The following is a 21,572-nucleotide window of genomic DNA, read 5'->3' on the forward strand; positions in this document are numbered from 1 at the left end:
CAATGGCCCAGCAACACAGCGCAAAGCAAAACAACAACTATATACAGCACAAGAGTACTGCTCACATGAAAGGACTTCATCTGTAACTCATCCCTCTTTCAGTTAGCTCCCTCTGCTTCCTGATCCGCTAGCTGAATTAGACTTGTCCAACAATCCCTGCCGTCAAATAGGGTGGACGAGGTTTGACAAGCTCTTATGCAGCGTCTGCGGACCAGCGCCAGAATCTTCTCTTTGATGAAGTAGGGTGGCGTTGGACCTACCACCCTGGTTCATGGACCTGGTTTTCATCGTTATGTTGCGGGACCCCTAAGTCGTTCACTCCAAGTGGCTCAGCGTGCCTTGCACTGGCAAGGCTTAGTTCGCTGAGCAACCGAGGAAGCGGTGCTATTGCCTCTGAGTAGTTCTGTGCCAGGCTTGATTGGCTCAGTCCTCTAGTCATTGAAGCTAGTGGCCGTACATTCAAGGATTCTTCGGACAAAGATTCTAGATACGTAGACTGTCGATTGTCATCCGTATAGATGGAGGCAGACATTGCCGTAGACCACGGACGTTCATGTATGGATCGTCTGTAGTCATCATAGTAACTGGAGCTATTTATAGTATCAGTGCGGCTAGCTGTACTTCGAGCTCTCTCCAGGGCACGAAGACCTGAAGATGTTCTGCGGCCAAACTGACCGGAGAACATTGGGTTGGACGAGTTTCGGTTCTTCGCCCTACTGTGAACGAAAGCCTCCAAGGAATCAGCCTCCGAAATTGTTAGTGTATCAGGCTCAATTGTTCGTAAGCTCATGCGTTTTGGAAGATCAACACTGCATCTTGCTCGAGGTGGGGGCCGAGGAAACAAAGGTGCTAGATTCCCAACGCCGCCTTCGTCGCTTTGGAAAGATGCATGCGTATTTTGCCATGACACTCTGACTATTCCATGCCCAGGAGGCCCGAAGCCACCTGCACCATGCCCTGCACCGCTAAGCCTTGCGGGAAGTCCGGATGAAACAGATGATATTCCACTAGAACGTTTGGAGTACCTTCTTGATTTGGATGAGTGCACCGAGTTTCGTTTCAATGATCTCCTTGGTTGGATTGGTTTGAGAGGTTCTCGCTTTCGTGAATTAGTGGTAGCTCGCCTGCGCATAGGCGGACTATTCTGGAACGACAGCCGCTTGGGTGGAACGGCAGCATCGTCGATCTGTTTCTCCTTTTCTGGTTCAAAAACTTTTAGCGGAGCGATATCCCAATCAATGGCCGAAGCAGAAAGTGTGTCATTCCTGCCTTCGATCGGTCGTCCCTGGTCGCTGTCGTCCAAGGGACTTGTGTCCCACAAAGGTCCTAGTTCCAATTTTGGTGGATTCGAGGATGGTTCCGGGGTGTCTCTGGTCAATTTCGGGAGATTACATTGGATCGTTTCTTCATAAGGCTGACAGCTTGGTAGCTCTGGGCCATTTGCGTATGGTACTTTCTCCTTTGACAGCTGTTCTTCTTCATGTGTCGATGCCCTGCACTTACGGCGCCAGCAGCAAAAAAGAAGCAAAAGACTCGTTAAAAAGGCAAAAGGAATCACGACTGAAATAGCGATTATTCCGGCTTTCTTTCCATGGATCCCCTTGGAGCCTGTGGACTCGTCTGTGCCCTGACCAGAAGAACTTCCTTCGTCTAAAATATTGATTGCAAACTTCTTGGTATCTTCTGCGGTCCCCTTACGAGCAGTAAGCTTGAATGTATATTTGTCTGGGTTAAAATCAGCCGGGACAAGGCCGTACAGAGTCTTATTATCGGTGTTGTACTGCAGCCATGGGAGCTGATTTCCCAGGTCGACTTCAAGTTGAACGGAATCATCGGTTAGAACTGTATTGTCAAAAACAAAATAGAAGTAGCTTCCGATGGCCGCGTCGCATTCGGCTATATCGTGAAAGAATTGGGAGTATCGCAGACTAACGATAAGCCTTGCTATATCTTGATACTTGTCTGTGACGGAAATAGTGATGTTTTCATTCGCCACGTCAACCGGTGGGGTCCCTTTAAATGAGATAGTAGTGTTGTCAAACTCTAACCAGGAAGGAGAGTCAGTTTGGATATCAGTCAGATCGGCGCCTGCCGGTTTTCGCCCATCTAATCTCAACGCCTCCTTGAACCGAGGACTGGTGAACTGCTCTCCTCTGCTAACGAAGAAAGTCTGCGCACTCTGGTTGAATGACAGAATATGCGGACTGACCGTCATATCGAACTTCATGGCGGCTGCGCTGAAACCAGCCACATCTGAAGCGACAAGGCTAAAAGCGAAAGTTTGAGGCCCACTATTAGGTGCAACACCTGAGAATCGAAGATTTGATTGGTCAAATCCCACCCAGGAAGGTAGCGGGGCATTATCTGGAGATGTCCCATAGTATACGGTGGAGGGGCGGGTGTTGGTAAAGGTGTCTTGGTCGAAAGATATGTCAAAGGCATCCCCAGAATGAATCAGGATTGTTGATGGAGCGGATGTCGCGGCAATCGCTTCAAGCTGAGGAAGCAATGGCTTTCCAGGTCTTGGTCCATCATCTTCTGTCACGATGAGAGTGACTTCCATGCTTGCAGACTCTGATTTGTCTGATGCCACAAGATCAAATTTCACCGTCCCCTCATCTTCCTCCCCAGGTGTGCCGAATAAAGTGCGGCTTTTGCTTTCTACTCGAAGCCACGATGGGGCGTTTGAGAGCGAATATGTTATTGAGGAGTCACTACCACCGAAAGTGCCCTTAGAGAAAACGAATTGATATCGCTGCGCGACCCGCGCCACAGGTGGCAGCTGTGAATTAATAGGGTAGTTCGAGACCAACTTTGCATCAATAATCCACGTAAAACCAAGGATGATCAGCCAGATGAGCGCCATATCTTCGAGGTAGACAGAACGGTCCTGGACGATACTTGGTCGAAAGAACAAACAAATATTCTGTTGTCCACCCAGGAGATATTCTGACGACCATTTGGGTGACGTGAAAAGTAGCTGAAGAGTAGGAATTAGGTTGTATGAAGAAGCTGAGATGGACATGGGAAAATAGGCTTGTCTATCCTTAGAATAGGGACTACCATTCTCCCCGGTGATCGCGCCTAAGGGCTAATCAAAGCACAGGAGAAGCGAGATTCGTGAGACCCCTTCATCCGAGCCATACCTGGATATCTTTGACGTCACTAAATTATGGAGAATAGTCGGCGAAGGGTGATAATTGTACGAGTAGTAGTTGCCGCGCGATAAAGCACGCTTCACGAAATGCACGGTCATGCAAGGGGTACCGGCTTGTAGGAGCCAAGGAGGACCCCCAAACAGGACTTCCGGTCGGGCTTGACTCCTTCGAGTACTTGAGGGGTTGGTAGGCAAAGAATGTTAGTGATCATACGTGTTTGTCCCTTCCTAAAGTTAAAACCTAGGGGAGAAAAGGGAAAAGGTGCCCTTGAGAGGACCATTCCTCCAGGAGGGGGCTAACAGAGGCAAATGTATAGGAGAGTAATAGGAGCACACGTCAAGGGCCACAACTGTGGTCTAGTATCATTCTGATCCCCATGTGCCCTGGCGCGTAATAATCGGTGAGTTCCTCACATTCTCCGAGCCCAAGTTGGAGATACAGGCATCGGGCTGGGGTTCTGGCCTTGTTCACCGATAACTAGATATGCTAGCAGCCTTCCAGTTACAGAAATAGTAGAATATAAACCATTAATTTAATCCTGACGCTTTGTCGACGATGACTTTCTGCGACAAAGAGTTTGTGTAACTGTGCTCTCCCTTTCTGTCGAGCATAGATAGCATAGGGACTAAAGGGAAGCGTGCATCCAATGCCGCACCTGTCGCACATACAAAACTTTCGTCTTCGGCTTCCTTCTCCAGCAATTTTCGGTAAATCCGAGAGCCTCATTGGTGGGGAACGCCGCCTTCTCGACGCGTGCAATCTGGGCGAGAACCTCGAATGCGTGGCTCCTGTCCAAGGTATGGATGTCTGATATGTTGAACTCCATATCTCACATTCCTGATGATCCCTCAGGGACTTACATTCTAGGTTGTTAGAAATAGGCTGTTGTGGTGTGGCGCGTCTCGATAGCCCGATAAGCCATCAATATTGAGCAATTTTGTTCATCGCGAAAGTGAATGTTTGTAGATTCGTCCATACAGGAAAATTCGCCGGCCGCCAGGAACAAATCGTATGCGTGACGGATGTGCTAAGGTACATATAAGGTACAAGGGTAGTTCTTAGCTATTGAAGACTGCACCCACGACGTAACTGGAGTTCCACCTCTCGTCGGTGGTCACGACCAATCAGCTGACCTTCCGTGACTGTATTGCATCTACTCCGTACTACATATTGATACTTGGTAGTACCTCTGCTAGTTCACCACCTCTACCACATCCGACATTCTTGCCAGTACTGCAAAACCCAATATTTTATTCCAGTTTTAATTCTTAACCTTTCCTTCTTTCTTCCCTTTTACCTCTTTCTGGGCATATCAAATTAAAGAAAATGCCTTCTCAACCCGACGACAAGCGTCAGGCGGCACGCGAAGTTATTGACATTCTTCACGAGATCTCTATACTTCTCGTATGTGAACCATCCATACTTTCCCGTGGCGTTGTTGCTCGTAATGCTATGGTGTTTCCCTATTCCTCATGATCTAATCCGCTGGATATGTAGAACACGGCTTTAGACAGAACTGATCTTTCTCTTTGCGTCTCACTCATCGAGAACGGCGTCAATCCTGACGCCCTTGCTGTGAGTTTCGGGCTTTCAATGCTTCTCTCTAATAGTTGCTAGGGTGCTAACAATCCCCTTTAAATGCTCAGATGATCATACAGGATCTGAGGAAAGAAGCCACAGCTGCTCCACAGCTCACGAATGAGAATGGCCTTGGTGAATAGATGCAGTTCTGACCTTGCGTTTTGTTTTTTTTTTCTCTTCTTTAATTCCCCTCCGTGGGTGTAATTCAGTGATACCCTCTGTCCAGATATTGGAAGTGTAGTTACAATAAAATAACTCGCTAAGTTGTGGTGTTTTGCTTCATTGTACTGACACGTGTATATGATAACTCAGCTTTTGGTATTGTGCTGCGGTCTTGGTATTATTATCAACTCTAGGCATCCATCCTGAATAACTACGAAAAAGCAGAGCATGACTGCGTATGAATCGAAAAGGGCATATTGCCGACACGGCGTTAAGACTTTCCGCCATCTGCCTTCTGATTTGCTTTTGATGCTGAAGGCAACTCGCCAGCAATCGCCTCGGCTGTAGCTGTCCTGATGCGGTCACCCCCATCAGCGGGAGTCTGATCCCGAGGTTTGGTATCTTTTTCATCCTCGCTATCACCTAAACTAAATGGATCGTGATCTCCAACAGGTGAAGGCTCAACAGTGGACAATGGTTGCCATTTGCTTGGTTTGCCACCCGCGGGAGAATGCCTAGACGATTCAGACGCGTCGTAAAGATTGTCCCCGATTTCGGTGGGCGGGCCCTCTTGAAAAGATACTTTGCGTCTGTCTGGTGAAGGCGACGAGGTCTTGTAGAGGCTAGGATTGGCAAGCGGCCTTGGTGGTCTTGGTGGAGGAGCTATTCCAGATGTCAGTACAACCACCATAGCAAATCAAAGAGGCTGTTAGCGAAACAAACCTTCTGTATCTCTCATTTCAAGAGCTGAAAAATCATCACTTAAAACCTGGGGGTCTGCGTCATAGCGTTCGCGATCCCCGCTGCGACGGCCCAACTCTCCGCTTCTCCTTGTTTGGGCATCACACTCATTGCGATAGCCCTGACTAGACGGCACATCGTCCTGGTCTTCGCCATCCAGCCTTTTCTTTAGATTTTGAACCCACGAGTTAACTTTTGTTTGGGTCTCTAGAAATCCTTTGCGGATATTTTCACGGATCACCGGAAGATCGTCTACAACTATTAGCAATCATGAAAATATCCCTCTGCGATGAATAACGGATACCTTCAAAAAAACTATACTCTCTGTCATCCGACAGCTCACTGTCCCTTCTCGACCGATCATATGGATGACCGCCCTCCAAGCGGGATTGGGGTGCACGGCGATTGTAATGCTCCGCAAGCTGGCGAGCATATAATTCATCTGCTTCCAGTTGTCTCTGCGTTGCGGAGGGGCGGGGTGGCTTTGGAGGAGGAACATCTTGCTCGGCAGCGCTGGGGTCAGTCATGCCTACACACATTAATAATCAGCGATGACACCTTTGGCTGTAAAGGTCCACAAACCAAGGAGAGCATGGAAAGCACGTTCAACGTCCCAGTTGCTCGCTACCAGGACTGCCTTGATTACTGACACTTCAATAGTTGGAAACGCTTCTTTGAGAGTTGTTTCAGACTGTTGTTGCGGGCTCAATGGACGCGGCGGCTTTTGCGGGGCAACTTCTGTCGCATTCTGCTGAGTTACGGCTGCAGACACCGAGGTGATGCCAGATTCTTGAGGTTCATCATCAAAATCCAGAGGGCGTGCCGTCGTAGGGGACTCCGGCTTGGGACTATATGGGCCCGGGGTAATCTTGTTGGTGTTCTAGTATCAAATCAGTAAGTGTTTGGTATGCACGAGTGATAAATACGAAAACGAACAGTTTTGTCTTCTTCAGCCATGACAGAAATGACCGAATCTGAAAAATTAAACTACAACGTAATCGAAAGTAGTCGATATCGTCTATGAGTACAAGAGGAAGTGTGCTGCTGAGCCTGACATGCAGAAAGCAACGCGTGATAGTAGTAGCCTGGAGAGTACTATTGGAAGCTCAGCCACTCCTGGTTAGCTTCGATGCGCAGTGACGTTGCGACACGTGATGGGTACCCATCGCTTATCTAATTCCGTTGCAGTTCGTGTTTTACGTTAGGAAAGATATAGTGCCTTATTATCCTAAATCCTTGGGATTATAGGCAGATTTCGTGTATACCCAGTATGTCTCAGCCACATGCGCCAGGCGGCACCAAAATATTTTTTGGTTGATAACACTTCGGACTGCAACCGTATCACTGAACTTTAGTACTTCACCTATTAAGAATGGCTTCGGAGCTAGACCTCACATCAGCCTTCATTCCATCACTGTACAAACCCGCTGCTCTACTGCCAATCGCAAGATATAGACAAAATTTACTGTACCTTGTTGACACATATCCCGTTACAATTGTTGTTGGGCAAACTGGAAGTGGTAAGACGACACAACTACCCCAGTATCTAGACCAGGCAGGATGGTGTGCAGATGGAAAGTCTATCGCAGTAACTCAGGTATCTCCCGTTCTGTCTCAAGTCATCAACACTTATCTATTTGGGATAAAAGCTAAATTTTTGCAGCCGCGCCGCGTCGCAGCCACAACTGTCGCAGCTCGAGTGGCTGAGGAAATGCGTTGCAAGGTTGGCGAGGAGGTGGGCTATTCTATTCGCTTCGAGGATTTGACCTCTGCATCAACACGGATAAAGTTCCTAACAGATGGAATGCTACTTAGAGAGGCCCTTGTAGACCCACTGCTGTCACGCTATTCAGTAATCATGGTGGATGAAGCACATGAGAGGTCTCTCAGCACTGACATACTCTTGGGGGTCCTTAAGAAAATTCTAAAGCGGCGTCCTGAACTTAGAATTGTCATCAGCAGTGCGACTCTTCAGGCAGAAGATATTTTGCACTTCTTCGCTGGAGATCAGTTTCAGAACCAGACGGATTCGAATGAAAAGGGAGGAGATGTTGGAAAGATTATCAGTCTAGAGGGCCGAATGTACCCTGTAGACATACTTTTTCTCGAGTCACCCGCAGAAGACTACGTCGAACGGGCTGTAAAGACTGTGTTCGACATACATCTACAAGAAGTGGAAGGCGATATTCTGGTATTTCTAACGGGCCGTGAAGAGATTGATTCGGCAGTACAGTTGATATCAGAACGTGCCGCGATGCTTCACCCTAGAGCACAGGCACTAGCTCCTCTACCTCTATATTCTGGTCTCCCAACGGGCCAACAGATGTACGTTTTCGAACCAACACCAGAAAATACACGCAAGGTCATTGTTTCAACGAACATCGCGGAAGCTTCTGTTACTATAGACAGCATTGCATATGTCGTCGACTGCGGTTTCGCAAAGTTAAGGGCCTTTGATCCTAGTACTGGCATTGAAACGTTAACAGCAGTACCAATATCGAAGGCTGCGGCGATTCAGCGTGCAGGTCGAGCTGGAAGAACTAAACCTGGGAAGTGCTTCCGCCTTTACACCCAACAGGCTTATGAACAACTTCTGGAAGCCACAGTCCCGGAAATTCAACGGTCGAATCTTGCGCCTGTGATAATGCAGCTCAAGGCATTGGGAATAGATAACATAGTTCGCTTTGACTTCTTGACGCCTCCGCCTGCTGAACTTGTTATACGTGCATTCGAACTCCTTTATTCTCTTGGGGTCATTGATGATTATGCCAAGCTCACCAAGCCACTGGGTATGCGGATGGCAGAACTAGCTGTAGACCCTATGATGGCGAAAGTTCTACTTTCTGCACAGTCGTTTAACTGCCTAAGTGAAATACTTTCAATTGCAGCGATGGTCAGCTTGCAGGGATCAATATGGGTCCAGCACGAGGGTGACAAAAAGGCGACAGAGAGCAGTCGCAGAAAATTTGCTGTTGGCGAGGGTGACCATCTGACGTATTTGAATGTTTATCAGGCATTTATAGCGATAGGGAAGAAAGATCCCAAGTGGTGCCGAGACAACCTTCTGAATTATCGATCCTTACAACAGGCAGTGAGTATCAGAGCTCAGCTTAAGAGATGCCTCGAACGTTTCGGCATCCAAATAGATGAGACACCTTCTTCACTCCGCCAGAAGACAGATTTGAGTAGATACCCTGAGAATATCCAGAGGTGTCTCACGACTGGTTATTTTGCGCATGCTGCAAAGATGCAACCAAACGGAACGTTCAAGTCTGCTACTGGTGGCCTTACGCTACATGCTCATCCCAGTTCATTGATGTTCGTATGTGTTTCTATTCTTTAAAGGTCGTCGCGACCTTTCGATTTCCCTACTGACACTAGTTTAGAATCGAAAAGCGGACTGGGTTATTTTTCATGAGATATTACAAACAGGCGAAAAGACATTCATTCGGGATATCACGAAGATCGAAAGGGGCTATCTTGTGGAGTACGCCCCTAATTACTACACAGTCAACTAATAGCTCTGGCAGGGCTCGTTGGGGGCAAAAGCGCTTCATGGTTACTGTACCCAATCTATGGGATAGCATTCACAATCAGAGGGAACATAAAGGTTTAGGTAGTGTATGTATTTCAGATGGCTACAAAGGCTACCTTTGAAACCCACATTTTAAGAAGAAAACAAAATCTATGTGAAAGAAGAAGAGAGAAAAGTACGGCAAGAGAGGGGATGCTTTGTACTGAGCCACGACAGCATTAGTCTACATTCCCAGGAAGAGATGAAATAGACAGAGGGTTTTGTAAAAATTGGATATCGGGTGAGACTATGCTTAGTTTTTGAGAAGTAAGAAGGTCGGAGGGTGAGTCTAAGAGACGACATATCATCTTTGAGGTTGGTTGGTTTACAAATTTATTTATATATGTATTTATATTTTTTATTTTTGCTTTTATATTTTGAGGAAAGAAAGAGAGAGGCGGGGGGAGAGGGAGGGAGTTCCTTTAAAAGGTCTTACTAGTAACTTAACAATAACTTTTAAATGCCTTTTTTTTTTTTTTTTTAGAACAGTGACATTAGATTTATCTAATGTTCAATCGGGAAAGTCAGAACACAAATTGAAGATTAACTTAATCTCTCACCCCAGCTTCGTTAGAAGACGCCCCACCACCTTTAGATGCACAGTGCATGACTTCAAGTACAGGAAAAACCAGCTCATAACAATATCATATTCGAGCCCAGTATGTCCGGTCATCACCACCACGACCATGGTAGTCATTGTCATGGAGAAGATGGACATGATCATTCAAATGATATCACCCCAGCTCTCCAATCCCTTCTCTATTCCCAAATTCAGTTTGATTCTATCGTTACGCTAAATGGTAAGACGGCATAGTTACGGATGTTGTATTATCTTTATTATCTAAATAGGTGCTAAGCCGAAGTTATAGAAGCAACCCCCAACGCCGGCGCTGCGATTGTCAGAAAAACATGGACTGAAAGACTGAATGACCAGCCGGAACTTGAAAGCGACGCGGACGAGCAACTGCTGATGTATATCCCGTAAGTGATGTGATCTTCTCAGCTTAAATTTTTTCCTTCTTTTGCTTTATAGGTCCTCTGCTTTACCCCGCCTATTACATTTTAGACCCCTCTAGCACCGTTCTCGAGATAATTTCAACCCAACTAAATAAACACAATAAACACCCGGAGTTCTATACTGATGTTTTATCTTCCTCCCCCCCCTTACCTCCTCTTTTTTCCCTTTTTCCCCCTTCCCTTCTCTTTTGGTAGCTCAAAGCTCTAACCATTTGCGCAGCTTCACGGGTCAAGTAAAGGTTCACTCTTTACTCATTTACACAGCTCCGACACCGGCTGCCCCAAAGACTTTGAAAATGTTCAAGAATCGTGACGATCTAGATTTTGCGACTGCGTTAGAGCTGAAGCCGACACAGTCAGTGGAGATCCCGCAGCCGGTTCCAGGAGCCGATGTCTTCGATTTGCCATTGAACCGCGCTCACTGGAATGCTACTACCTCCATTACCTTGTTCTTTGAGGACAACTGGAGCAATGGGAATGAGGATGTGACTAAGGTTGGTTATGTTGGGTTCAAAGGTCAATTTATGGCTTTGAACAGGGAGCCTGTCAGCTTTCTCTACGAAGCAGCAGCCAATCCCAGTGACCACGTCGCAATTCAAGGCGTAACTGGCGTCGGAGGTAGGATTATGCCCGGTCAATGAGTCATGTATGCACATTGTATACTTCTAGAAAACCCCGCCTCAAGCCAGGGAAATTGTGTCATACAGGATGACCGATTAATCCAAGGGACATGCTTGCGCTGCAAGTTGCAGTGAAGGAAGCAGTGCAATACAGCTTTCGGTATCGGAGCTGGGCTGATAATGCTATACCAATTTTAATTTTATCATTTGAAATGCAGATAACTAGGGGATGTACTGGATGGCATAAAAACGGCCGTTCCATCCACGCTAGAAATGCTTTTGGTATCTCACATATGGCTTCAATCTGTAAAAGAAGCGTGGGGCAATAGCATATATTTTAAGCTGGAATTGCGGATTGCGCCTTAGCTTTGCCGCCTTCTTGAGATTGTAATTCCTGGCTTTCTTCCTCGTTTGACCTTTCTGGGAGTTTCGACTTTGGCGCATGTGGTAAGTTCTGCAGTCTCTGCGTCTCCAGCTGTAATGCAGCCAACTCATCCTCAACTTCATCCTCATCCTGGTTCGATAGATTCCCTGAGAGCATTTGACTGATCTCCTGTTCCACCGCCGTCTCATCAACATACACACGTTCCGCATATTAGTTGATTCAGAAGCCCTTACCTCTTGGTATGCCCGTGCTTCTTCCGTCTCACCCATTAGTTTTTCAACTCCTTCGATACCCCCCATCTCTTTGTTGATAGCCTGTAGTACCTGCGTGCCCTGCTGTAACCCAAAGAGGACATCTTTCTGAACAAGTGAGAATTCAACTTGATTAATCAACTGTTCTAGTTGGTCGAGCTCCCTTTCGGACTTGATCAGGAGCGATTCTTGGTATTTCTTGCGGCGCAAAGCGAGGAGAGCGCGTTTGCGATCATCCCGGGCAAGGCATTCCTTTGCTATCTCGGTTTCACGATCGGTAAGGACCGTTATACGCTTCCGATACTGGCGGAGCTTGTCCCGCTGGATTTTTAGATCAAGAATGGCTCTAATTAGGCAATACTTGGATGTTAGTTATTAGTTTGGAGGGAAGGGTCAGGTCACGAGGGCCATGTTTCACGAATGATTCCAGTACCGAGCAACAGATGGGCATAGATAAAAGAGTGCCAAAATTCTACTCACCTATCCTGAGCGGATATCTTATGGGAGCTATTCGTGTTGCCCATTATAAACACATATTGTACTGATAAAGTGTCGCCTGTCGGCGATAAGTCGTGGACGGCACATGGAAATGACGTTGGTTCAAGTACACGAACCGTTTAAGTACAGTATGTACTTACATACATACTGTCCAAACAATTGACTCGGTAAGTACCGTACATTACGAACCCCGTACATGCAGTCAGTACCTTGCTACAGGTAATGCGCATACATACATTACGCACTAAAAAGGTAAATTTTCAGCATCCGCCGGCAAATCTATTCCCCGGGACCCTAAGACTGTCGGGGAAAAAAAAGTCCCATCGGTATTATTGTTATCGATCAGTTCTGGCGTAGCCATCTCCGTTCGCCGGTCCATTTTTGCAGAGCCAGTGCTCTCACTGGAATTGGTGTTGCAAATCATGCGTCGCGGAGGTAGACCGAGTTTAAGGCAAGGTCTAGATCGTGAGGTAAGGACCACATGATACCTCCAGTCTCTAATGTTTGTTTCTTATCGCCCATTGCCTTTCGTCTATAGGTTTATCAGGTGGTGCACAAGCTCATCGAGGACCAAGCCGAGAATGATAGGATTCGCCTTTCGGTACCGACCATTTATGACTCCATCAAAAGATCAAATTCTAGTTTGAACCGAAAGCCGAAGAGAATTCTAGAAGACAGTATCGAACGGGTTGTGGAGGTAATTAGAACAGATTTACTTGGGGAGGATGAAGATGACTCTGTAAACGGAGATTTTGAAGGCTTGGAAGAACAACAACTGCCCCCTGTTACGGTAAGGATCTCACTTCTCATTTTCCAGCCGCACGCAACGTCGGAAAGCGGCTAACTGTTGTAGGAATCCAATAACCTGAATAAGAGCATCGTAGGCATGTGGAACAACACCTCTTCAGCACCCTCTAAGGCGCCTGAGACCAATGGTGCGGAAACTACAACCTCTGCGCCCAAGTCAAGCAAGAGGCGAGAACATGGAGGCGAGTCCCGTTCTTCCAAGCGCCGCAAGGCCGAGAGCGCGATTGATCGATCTCCGCCCACACATGTCAGTCTTTCAGATTTGGGTGGATTAGATGATGTGGTCCAAGCGCTTGGAGATCTCGTCATCCTACCCATGACTCGCCCCCAGGTTTATATGTCATCGAATGTACAGCCTCCCCGAGGTGTTTTGCTACATGGTCCACCAGGATGCGGAAAAACTATGATTGCGAATGCGTTTGCGGCGGAGCTGGGTGTTCCATTCATTTCAATATCAGCACCCTCCATTGTCTCTGGTATGTCAGGAGAGTCTGAAAAGGCGCTACGAGAATATTTTGAGGAAGCCAAGAGGATAGCACCTTGCCTTATTTTCATCGATGAGATAGACGCCATCACTCCAAAGAGAGAAAGTGCACAGAGGGAAATGGAAAAGAGGATCGTTGCCCAGCTTCTAACATGCATGGACGACCTGGCACTGGAGAAAACCGATGGAAAGCCTGTGATTGTTCTTGCTGCTACGAATCGACCGGACAGTCTGGACGCCGCCTTGCGTAGAGGAGGCAGGTTCGACAAGGAAATCAACATGACTGTACCCTCGGAACCTGTCAGAGAGCAGATTCTACGGGCGCTAACGCGCAAAATGCGCCTGGCAGACGATATAGATTTCAAATACTTGGCCAATAGAACGGCTGGCTTCGTAGGAGCTGATCTTAATGATTTAGTTTCTACTGCTGGCTCTGCTGCCATAAAACGATACTTGGAGATACTAAAAGCGAATAGTGGAGAGGAAATGGATATCGAAGAGGCAGACGATCTCAGCCCCAAGGTCAAGGAGCTACGGCGTTTAATCATGCATGCCAAAGAAACGCCAATTGGAGAGGAGGTGCAGGTGGTTCTCGTTTCAAATGCAGACTTCCTCAATGCACTTCCTAAGATTCAACCCTCCTCTAAACGAGAGGGATTTGCCACCATCCCAGACACAACTTGGGAAGACGTCGGCGCTCTTGGGGGTGTCCGTGAAGAACTTACTACTGCAATTGTTGAGCCTATCAAAAATCCCAGTCTGTACGCGAGTGTTGGCATTACGGCCCCCACTGGTGTTCTCCTCTGGGGTCCGCCTGGATGCGGTAAAACATTGCTCGCTAAGGCTGTGGCCAACGAGTCGCATGCCAACTTTATCAGCGTTAAGGGCCCTGAGTTACTCAATAAATATGTCGGTGAATCCGAACGTGCGGTGCGGCAAGTATTTGTTCGCGCTCGCTCGTCTGTTCCCTGTGTTATATTCTTTGATGAGCTTGATGCCCTAGTCCCCCGACGAGACGATACTGTTTCTGAAGCTTCTGCACGTGTAGTCAATACGCTACTCACTGAGCTGGATGGCTTGGGCAGTAATCGCCAAGGAATCTACATAATAGCAGCCACGAATCGGCCTGATATTATCGATCCCGCTATGCTTCGCCCAGGTCGCTTGGAGACACTTCTCTTCGTTAACCTGCCTAGCCCCTTAGAGCGGGCTGAAATTTTACGGACACTAGTCCGCAATATCCCCGTCGACTTCAACGACGACCTTAGAAGGTTGGCCGAAGATTGTGAAGGATTCAGCGGTGCCGACCTGGGAAGCTTACTCCGCCGTGCTGGATACGCTGCCATCAAGCGGAGGGACACGATCAAACATGAGGACTTTGTGGCTGCCAAAGCTTTCATCCGGCCTAGTGTTACAGACCTCAAAAAGTATGAGAAGCTGCGGAGGGATTGGAGCGGGGGTGTTATATAAATAATTTCTTTCTAACTCAATTATCCTCTTTTCCATTCATGGTTACATTGTTGTTAACCGTCGGAAAAGCTATAGGCATATGATGACATGCTATAACATCATACATTCCCACCACTTGTCAGGTAATATACTGCTTTTGCACGAGAAAAAGACAATGGAGGGGGAGAAAATTGTACGAAGCAACCGACAACGTTGGTGGTGTAAGTATGCCCAAACTCCAGTGCTAGACTGTCGTAGAAATACAAGGAAATTCATCAAGTTGATAGAACTTTTGCGATGGATATCTAGGACTAATATTATACAAAACGAACGCCTCATGTAGATATGGCTGGGCAAAATGATAGCAGTGCGGACTGGCAATATTTACTTGAGGGATGGTATGAAATCACATCCACAACCGGCAGGTTCCATCCGCGCCTGCACTGACACACCAAGCTTCCCGAGGATGCCAGTCGACATCCAAGACACCCAATTCTCCGGTAATTTTGTGGCCCTTAAGAACTTTGAGAGGTACAATACTGGCATTACTGAGCATATCACCCGTAACGCTGCCGTGAAAAATCTGGAGGGAGCCATCATCACTTGCGTCGGCGAACAGAGGATAGCGTCCGCTTGGGTGAAACCGGACAGAACGGATAGCCTTGCGGTGGTATCGCAATGTCTTGTACGGACGCTGAGAAAGCTCAAGATCATGCCACAGTAGACGGCGGTCGTACGATCCAACAATGAGGTTGTCCCCTCCGGAGGCGGTGGAAGATGTCGGGTGGATGTCGAAAGAAGAAATCCAGCGAGCTCCGGGTTGGATGATCTTGACGAGGAGTTGGCGCGATAGATCGTAGGCACGAATTGTTCGTTGATTCGCAACGAAAAGGATAGGTTTCGAGGGATGGAAATGAGCAGTTTGAGGCGGCCCACCACCTTTGATACGTCGGCGGAAGGGGAACTGAGTTAGGTGTTTGGAAAGGGTGTGAATGGATATGGCCACAGAAGCTGGGGTCGAGGAGCCGGGGCACACAGTAACAAAGTAATCACCGCGGCGATGCCATGAGAGAGACTTGACAACATATCGGAGGGGAATGACAGCACACACCCCGGATTCTACGAGTGGTAATGATGGGCGAATCCACTGTGGAGGAATGTTCTTCTTGTTTTCCTCTGCGGCACTCAGGGGAGGCTTCGAAGCTGCATATCCCCAACCTGCGTCAATGATCTCCAGACTGGCCTTCTCAATTTTCGGATCCGCAATAGGAGGCACTGCAAGGAAGACATTATCGCCTGCCGCAGCCGCAAGAATAACAGCGTCCTTCCCAGGCCTCCAACGGACCACGTTCACTGGATCCTCTTCACTTAACTTCACACTCCACAATTGGCGACCGGTAAGTAATTCCCACACCCGCGCAGTTCCATCGTCACCGCCAGTAGCAAGCCAGAGTCCAGACGGGTCAACGGCCAAGGTGCGAACACGACCCTTGTGTCCTCTAAACACCGTAGCACAGGCGGTGGGGAATGGCTTCAGTTCTTCAGGACTAGGGAGCTTTGGAAGAAGGCTTTCAGGATCAATATTCAACTTGCTTCTCCGAACTCTGGGTGCTAAGTAAAGGTCCAAACAGCGCTCGAACTTCTCTTTGACAAAACTTTCGTACCCAGGAACCTTCCGAAGTGAGCCAAAGTCATTTGGAAGATACTCCCGCTCACGGTCTTCAGGGTCAGCCTCCTCCCAAGCCTTTCGTTCCTTCCTATCGGGCAAATATTCAGGGGGCGGATGATAACTTTCCTCATAACCAGGCGGTGGAAGTTTAGGAGCAGGAATATGCATGGGATGGTCTGGTCGCTCTGTTTCGTCGGCCCACAAATCATAGTTGATCACATCCTGTTCCTTATCCTCCTCCTCCGCTCGGGGCTTATAGGGTAAAATGCGGCCTTCTCTGATTGCTTTGACGATCTTCATAACCCGCTTGGCTTCATGTTTTGAAGGCACAAACCGACGCTTCGGCTCGGGGGCAGCACTCAAGGGCATAATCTCTTGTTTGCTACTGAACCATTCCACTGTGGGCTCATAGGGATTGTATCCCTCTTCGGGGATTTCGTTCATCTGAACCTTGCGCAACAACTCCAGCTCATCTTGGCTCAATTCCAGTGGCTTGCCGGTTGAGGGATCGGTAAGACCAGTCCAGCCCTTAGGAATTTCGATGCTATCAAGCAGCGCATCAAGAGCTTCCCCTGTGGCAGGGCGCATGATTTTCTTTCCGTTAATATCGTAGCCGATATGAGGATATTGATCGTAAAAGGACAAGGGGATGTTGCCGATAGTGTTCGCATTTTCTTCGACATCAGAATAATCAGAGTTATCGTCTGGATTTATCTCATCGTAAACGTAACGGTCATTTCCATTGGCATCCTTTTCAATGCGGTAGTTCAACTGTTCCTCGTCGCTAGAGCTTTCATCACGAGCGGTTGCAGTGACAGACGCTTTTTTAAGGGACTCTTCCCCACCCGAAGGAATTTCATCACTATCGAGTTCTTCCTCTTCGTCGCCATCTTCTTCGTCGCTCAAATCATCCACTAATTCGATTTCCGAATCGCTAACATCTTCGTCGCTGGATATGTCGTTTGCATTATCTGAAAGTGCGCCGTCTAGGACGTCAGCCTGCAATTCATCCCCAGAAAACACACCAGCCTCCTCCTCAACATCTCGGGTAACCGCCTTGCGTTTCTTTGAGGACTTAGAGGCATCCATCATGGTGAAGGCTGCGTCTGCTTTAGTCCAACAAATTGGGTGGAAGCTTTTGTTTCTTCCCTTTTTCTACCCGAGATTTTCTTTCTTTTTCTTTTTTTTTTGGGGGGGGGGGTCTGACCGCCCATGTGACATACCGCCTTCAGGGCCGCTCTTATCGTCATTTGGGTTGATACAGGCGGGGAGGGCTTAGAAGCAGTACCAGCCTTGCTGGGGGAGGGGTACCTGCTCTATTACTATTTCCTATCAACGTTTAGCCATCATCCCAATTTTAGGATGCAGTGTGACTGGGTCCAGTCTCATACTGCCGCGGTTGGTGATTCGGGCAAGCCTGACTTTACAAGCATTCAGGTCCCATCACTCAAAAGACATGCGGCTTGTGACGAGTGCAGTAGGTCTTCATTGCAAAATAAAGGGTTATGCGCGGTCTAGAGCATACTGACAATCGATTCATGAAACAGGAAAACGGAAGTTAAAATGCTCCGGGGAAGCAACAGGCTGTAACCGCTGTCTGAAGCAGTCCCTTATCTGTCATTATTCCGTGCAGAAACAAATGGGACGGCCTCCTAAAAAACGTGCAAGAGAAGATAGCGACCATCTGCCCCTCCTTGGTTGTTCAGGCGGCGAAATATGGTCTGATCTGAATAATTCCCCATTCAAGTCTTCAAGTCATTGCTCGGAAGCTACGGCCGCAGCCGACGCATTCCGTATCTGCGCTCCTGTCTACAGTGCCCCGTTTAGCATCCCGCACGCCTCTCGTCGCCTTTTATCTGCAAACGATAACCACAACCATTCATGGGAACTGAACCACGAAAAATTCACGGAACCAGTCCCTGAAACAACTGGGCCTTGGCCAGACTTCTCCAGCGTATCTGCAGCAACGCCTAATCCGTTTGCGATGCCACCAGGGCTATCGCACATACATTCACCTCCCACAACTCCTTCGGACTCGGACTGCTCAGAAACTCAGTGTACATGCTTATCATACCTATATCTATGCCTTAGCCATCTGTCCTCTCTTGCCCCATTTCCAATATCTCAACATACCCTATGTTCACTTTTCATTGCTGCGAAAACTGCGCGAGCAGTGATTCGTTGTCAAACATGTCCAACAAAATTTGCGACAGCTATGCAGAATGTTATGTTCACTGGGACCCTCCTGAATATCGTCGCTGATGCCTGGCTACGAGTGTCAAAGACTAATGCCGAAGAACTTGGGAAACAAGCGGCTCCGCCGGCCTATGTGGCTGCTTTAAACAAGACCTCAGCTGACCCTACAGCGGCTTGGAAAGACTGGCTCCGGCAGATAGTCCGGAGTGGTGTTATAGGCGGACCTGCTGATCCAGCTGGCTCAGTGACATGTTCTGATTCACCAAGTTTGCTCTCCCTGGTCCAAGAGATGGAAGCACGCCAACGACAGTGGCATCTTGAGCGGCACCCAGAGGCTCGTCCCGATAATTCTGACGCCGGATCCAAGAAACCGGCTGCAATTGGTCCTGACCCACGTGATGAACAGGGCTGGCTCTGCTTTCGAGTGGCTAAGAGTGCCAGAGAAGTTATTTCCAGATTCGAATTTGAGCCGCACGAATACCCAGATGGCGTGATCTCTTGATCACATGTTTTAGAAGTTTTGTCGTAACAGCAACACACTCCATTTGACGATGATGCACGTGACGATTGTTTTGGCGTTTGACTTGGGTTGACCGTGAATACTCGATTAGTTGCAGTTTTGACGGCGTTTTAGGAAGAGTACGATCTCACACGAACTATGCGTATCTGGTGTCTCCACCTATCCTTTTTGTGTTTAACTCCGATACATTCCGTGCGTAGATACGCGTCTTGTACATAGAAGCACCCCTGCAATAGTAGTAAATAGTTGAAGTCACTAACATTAGGCAAGTAGTGTGCAAGCTATCAGTACAATTGGCAAGTACTAAGTACAGGACGTTTCTGGTTCACCCTAGTCTATCAACAGTATGAGTTAATTGGAAGTGATCTTTCATTCGCTATGGTGTACTCCAAAAATTCTCATACAGATACAGATGTCGTCAGGGACTGATTCATAGGTGGCAAGACTGATCATGAAACGAAACTTGTAGTCAGTGGCCTCTACTCCTCATCATCATCGTCCACAATGTAACGATTCTTCTTTCTAGTAGGAGGGGTTCCTGCAGCACCCGACTCAGCTTCTGTTCCACGGCCTTCTATCTCCCTGGGTCTGGCGGCTGGCAGTTCGTCTTCGTCCTCGCCTTCAGCATCCATGTTGTCATCTTCAAGAATGTCCTCTTCATCATCCTCAACTTCTTCTGGTTCTTCATCGCTGCCGACAAGGAAACCGTCATCTTCGTCATATTCATCTTCCCTAGTCCGACCCCGCCGATCGTATTCTTCCTCGTCATCGGTATATATTTCCCCTCGCCTGTTGGGCCGACGAGATTTCTTTGCGCGGGGTCGTGTGGTAAGCAACCCGTCATCATCCTCCAACCCACCTATGGTGAGACCAGCACCTCCAGTGCGGTGAGGAACACCAACGCGGCGGCCGCGATCAAGTTCCCGATCTGCAAGCTGCTGGCGCCGGCGGGCGGCCTTCAATTTCTCACGCTCTGCAAGTTCTGCCTGTCGCTTGGCGAGTTCGGGATCCTCCTTCACTTCTATTACAGGTGCAGAACCATCTACTGTCTTCTTGGTGCCGCGAACAGCTGCGGCCAATGATTCTTGGAGACGCTGTACAGCATCATCTGTTTCCACAGTCGTAGGGTGGACTGTAAGCCCGTGGCTCAAGTGAGAGGTAAGTCTGAACACGGAAGACGTCTCCGCAGCTGCGCCTAGGTACACATGCGAATCTAATTTCGTCTCATAGTCACCAGATTTGTTGAGAGGCGCAAGCGGCTTGGTTGTTATCCTGTATTGCTCCTTGGGTGCAGAAGCTAGCTGTAGCGTCATAGAGCCATCTTCCCAGCGAATGATGCGTGCGTTAGACTGAGTGAGGGCGTCATTTTTAGGATCATGGCGCCAACATAGAGATGTCGCTGCAGTACTATACGGAGGCGCAACATATGTTTCCGGGTTAAACTCTTCGGTCTCGATCGACAAGAAGTTAGGGATCGGCATGGTGTAGATCTAGAATGGTTTCAGTGAGCCATGTGGATGTCCTTCCTTCTAAATTGCGGTATATCACGAACCTCGCCATTGGAGGTTACTGGTTCGGGCGCCCGACCCAAGCTCAGGTCCATGATGTTGACCGTTTCCTGGTACTGTCCATCTCCACCATCTTCATAGTCCATGCGGTCGCCTACTCGATCATAGCGATCCTCATCATCGCCGGAATCTAGCTCTTCATCGTCAAGGTTACGTTGTGGTTGACTAATAACAGGTTAATATCTCTATCGTACGGGACGATAAAAAAAATAGTGGGTAGTACTCATTATCGTTCCCAAACCCACCTTCCGATCCGTCAGAGCCAAAAAGATCAGCGTCGTCATCGTCGTTAAGGATATCAGGGTCAGCTTCGACGGGACTCCCATTCCGTGCGGTGGCAGGGTTACTCTGTTCGCTGCCGGACGGGCTAGCAGGTTGACCAGCACCTGAGCTTCGACCAGGACGACGGACAATGCCCTCATCGGACGACGACATGTCGAAGTTTCAGAGGTCGGAAGTTGTAGAAAATATAGGACTTTTGCAGTTCAATTGGCGTAATATTTTCTCAACTATATGTTCGGTGTACAGGGTCGCTTTGTAGTCCTTTCGCAAAACTCTCTCGCGGTCGAGGTGAGATACCGAGAACACCAATTGCGATGTCCGCGGAGCTTCTGTGAAGGTACCTAATGTTCGATTGATACTCGAATCCGCGATAGTGAAATGAAGGATAATCCGTTCCGTTCCCAATACAGTCTAGCATCCGTGACAGCTCCACGGGGCCAGACCGATAGAGGAGATCACAGAATAATATCAATAGACTCGCTCTACTCCGTACTCTCTACGCTTTACTTCCCTGTTGTTGCTCTTGTTATATCCCTTCTCGGTGGGAATTCCCTCTAGCTTGTCTCTCAAAACTTAATCATGGCGACCTTCTTTCAAAGTGTGTAAGTCA

At 48.1% G+C, this 21,572-nt stretch overlaps 10 protein-coding genes across 10 annotated transcripts; 5 read left to right on the forward strand and 5 right to left on the reverse strand.

Annotated features, from left to right (window-relative positions):
- Positions 1 to 256: 256 nt before the first annotated feature.
- BDV38DRAFT_272231 (putative transmembrane glycoprotein) lies at positions 257 to 2,866 on the reverse strand (the record flags this gene model as incomplete). The annotated part of the gene is made up of 1 exon (XM_032057450.1): positions 257 to 2,866. The coding sequence occupies one exon, from the start codon at positions 2,864 to 2,866 to the stop codon at positions 257 to 259; it is 2,610 nt and encodes an 869-aa protein (XP_031912234.1).
- Positions 2,867 to 4,484: 1,618 nt separating this feature from the next.
- BDV38DRAFT_284174 (mitotic-spindle organizing protein 1) lies at positions 4,485 to 4,879 on the forward strand (the record flags this gene model as incomplete). Its single annotated transcript, XM_032060210.1, has 3 exons — positions 4,485 to 4,562; positions 4,656 to 4,733; positions 4,805 to 4,879. 3 exons carry the CDS (start codon positions 4,485 to 4,487, stop codon positions 4,877 to 4,879), a joined length of 231 nt encoding a protein of 76 aa, XP_031912235.1.
- Positions 4,880 to 5,172: 293 nt separating this feature from the next.
- BDV38DRAFT_272232 (CUE domain-containing protein) lies at positions 5,173 to 6,599 on the reverse strand (the record flags this gene model as incomplete). Its single annotated transcript, XM_032057451.1, has 5 exons — positions 5,173 to 5,564; positions 5,625 to 5,894; positions 5,947 to 6,171; positions 6,225 to 6,522; positions 6,579 to 6,599. 5 exons carry the CDS (start codon positions 6,597 to 6,599, stop codon positions 5,173 to 5,175), a joined length of 1,206 nt encoding a protein of 401 aa, XP_031912236.1.
- Positions 6,600 to 6,735: 136 nt separating this feature from the next.
- Positions 6,736 to 9,569, forward strand: BDV38DRAFT_250138 (putative ATP dependent RNA helicase). The gene is made up of 3 exons (XM_032054925.1): positions 6,736 to 7,239; positions 7,306 to 8,964; positions 9,029 to 9,569. Exons 1-3 carry the CDS (start codon positions 7,015 to 7,017, stop codon positions 9,158 to 9,160), a joined length of 2,016 nt encoding a protein of 671 aa, XP_031912237.1. The 5' UTR covers positions 6,736 to 7,014; the 3' UTR covers positions 9,161 to 9,569.
- Positions 9,570 to 9,725: 156 nt separating this feature from the next.
- BDV38DRAFT_116310 (PITH domain-containing protein) lies at positions 9,726 to 10,997 on the forward strand. The gene is made up of 3 exons (XM_032051040.1): positions 9,726 to 10,016; positions 10,086 to 10,197; positions 10,454 to 10,997. The coding sequence occupies exons 1-3, from the start codon at positions 9,878 to 9,880 to the stop codon at positions 10,872 to 10,874; spliced, it is 672 nt and encodes a 223-aa protein (XP_031912238.1). The 5' UTR covers positions 9,726 to 9,877; the 3' UTR covers positions 10,875 to 10,997.
- On the reverse strand, positions 10,449 to 12,054 carry BDV38DRAFT_250141 (ESCRT-III subunit protein VPS20). Its single transcript, XM_032054926.1, has 3 exons — positions 11,970 to 12,054; positions 11,472 to 11,835; positions 10,449 to 11,406 (listed from the first exon to the last, which is right to left on the reverse strand). Exons 1-3 carry the CDS (start codon positions 12,011 to 12,013, stop codon positions 11,191 to 11,193), a joined length of 624 nt encoding a protein of 207 aa, XP_031912239.1. The 5' UTR covers positions 12,014 to 12,054; the 3' UTR covers positions 10,449 to 11,190.
- A 355-nt stretch (positions 12,055 to 12,409) lies between these two features.
- BDV38DRAFT_284179 (putative AAA family ATPase/60S ribosome export protein Rix7) lies at positions 12,410 to 14,748 on the forward strand (the record flags this gene model as incomplete). The annotated part of the gene is made up of 3 exons (XM_032060211.1): positions 12,410 to 12,457; positions 12,526 to 12,777; positions 12,841 to 14,748. The coding sequence occupies 3 exons, from the start codon at positions 12,410 to 12,412 to the stop codon at positions 14,746 to 14,748; spliced, it is 2,208 nt and encodes a 735-aa protein (XP_031912240.1).
- Positions 14,749 to 14,971: 223 nt separating this feature from the next.
- Positions 14,972 to 17,871, reverse strand: erb1 (ribosome biogenesis protein ERB1). The gene is made up of 3 exons (XM_032051038.1): positions 17,788 to 17,871; positions 17,604 to 17,725; positions 14,972 to 17,496 (listed from the first exon to the last, which is right to left on the reverse strand). Exons 2-3 carry the CDS (start codon positions 17,644 to 17,646, stop codon positions 15,134 to 15,136), a joined length of 2,406 nt encoding a protein of 801 aa, XP_031912241.1. The 5' UTR covers positions 17,647 to 17,725; positions 17,788 to 17,871; the 3' UTR covers positions 14,972 to 15,133.
- Positions 17,759 to 19,094, forward strand: BDV38DRAFT_284181 (Zn(II)2Cys6 transcription factor rglT; the record flags this gene model as incomplete). The annotated part of the gene is made up of 2 exons (XM_032060212.1): positions 17,759 to 17,873; positions 17,944 to 19,094. The coding sequence occupies 2 exons, from the start codon at positions 17,759 to 17,761 to the stop codon at positions 19,092 to 19,094; spliced, it is 1,266 nt and encodes a 421-aa protein (XP_031912242.1).
- Positions 19,095 to 19,124: 30 nt separating this feature from the next.
- Positions 19,125 to 21,300, reverse strand: BDV38DRAFT_116230 (Paf1-complex subunit LEO1). The gene is made up of 3 exons (XM_032051039.1): positions 20,904 to 21,300; positions 20,665 to 20,845; positions 19,125 to 20,602 (listed from the first exon to the last, which is right to left on the reverse strand). Exons 1-3 carry the CDS (start codon positions 21,113 to 21,115, stop codon positions 19,592 to 19,594), a joined length of 1,404 nt encoding a protein of 467 aa, XP_031912243.1. The 5' UTR covers positions 21,116 to 21,300; the 3' UTR covers positions 19,125 to 19,591.
- Between the last annotated feature and the right edge of the window lie 272 nt (positions 21,301 to 21,572).

The sequence above is a fragment of the Aspergillus pseudotamarii genome (assembly GCF_009193445.1).
Source record: "Aspergillus pseudotamarii strain CBS 117625 unplaced genomic scaffold BDV38scaffold_36, whole genome shotgun sequence".
In the NCBI taxonomy this organism is placed as follows: domain Eukaryota; kingdom Fungi; phylum Ascomycota; class Eurotiomycetes; order Eurotiales; family Aspergillaceae; genus Aspergillus; species Aspergillus pseudotamarii.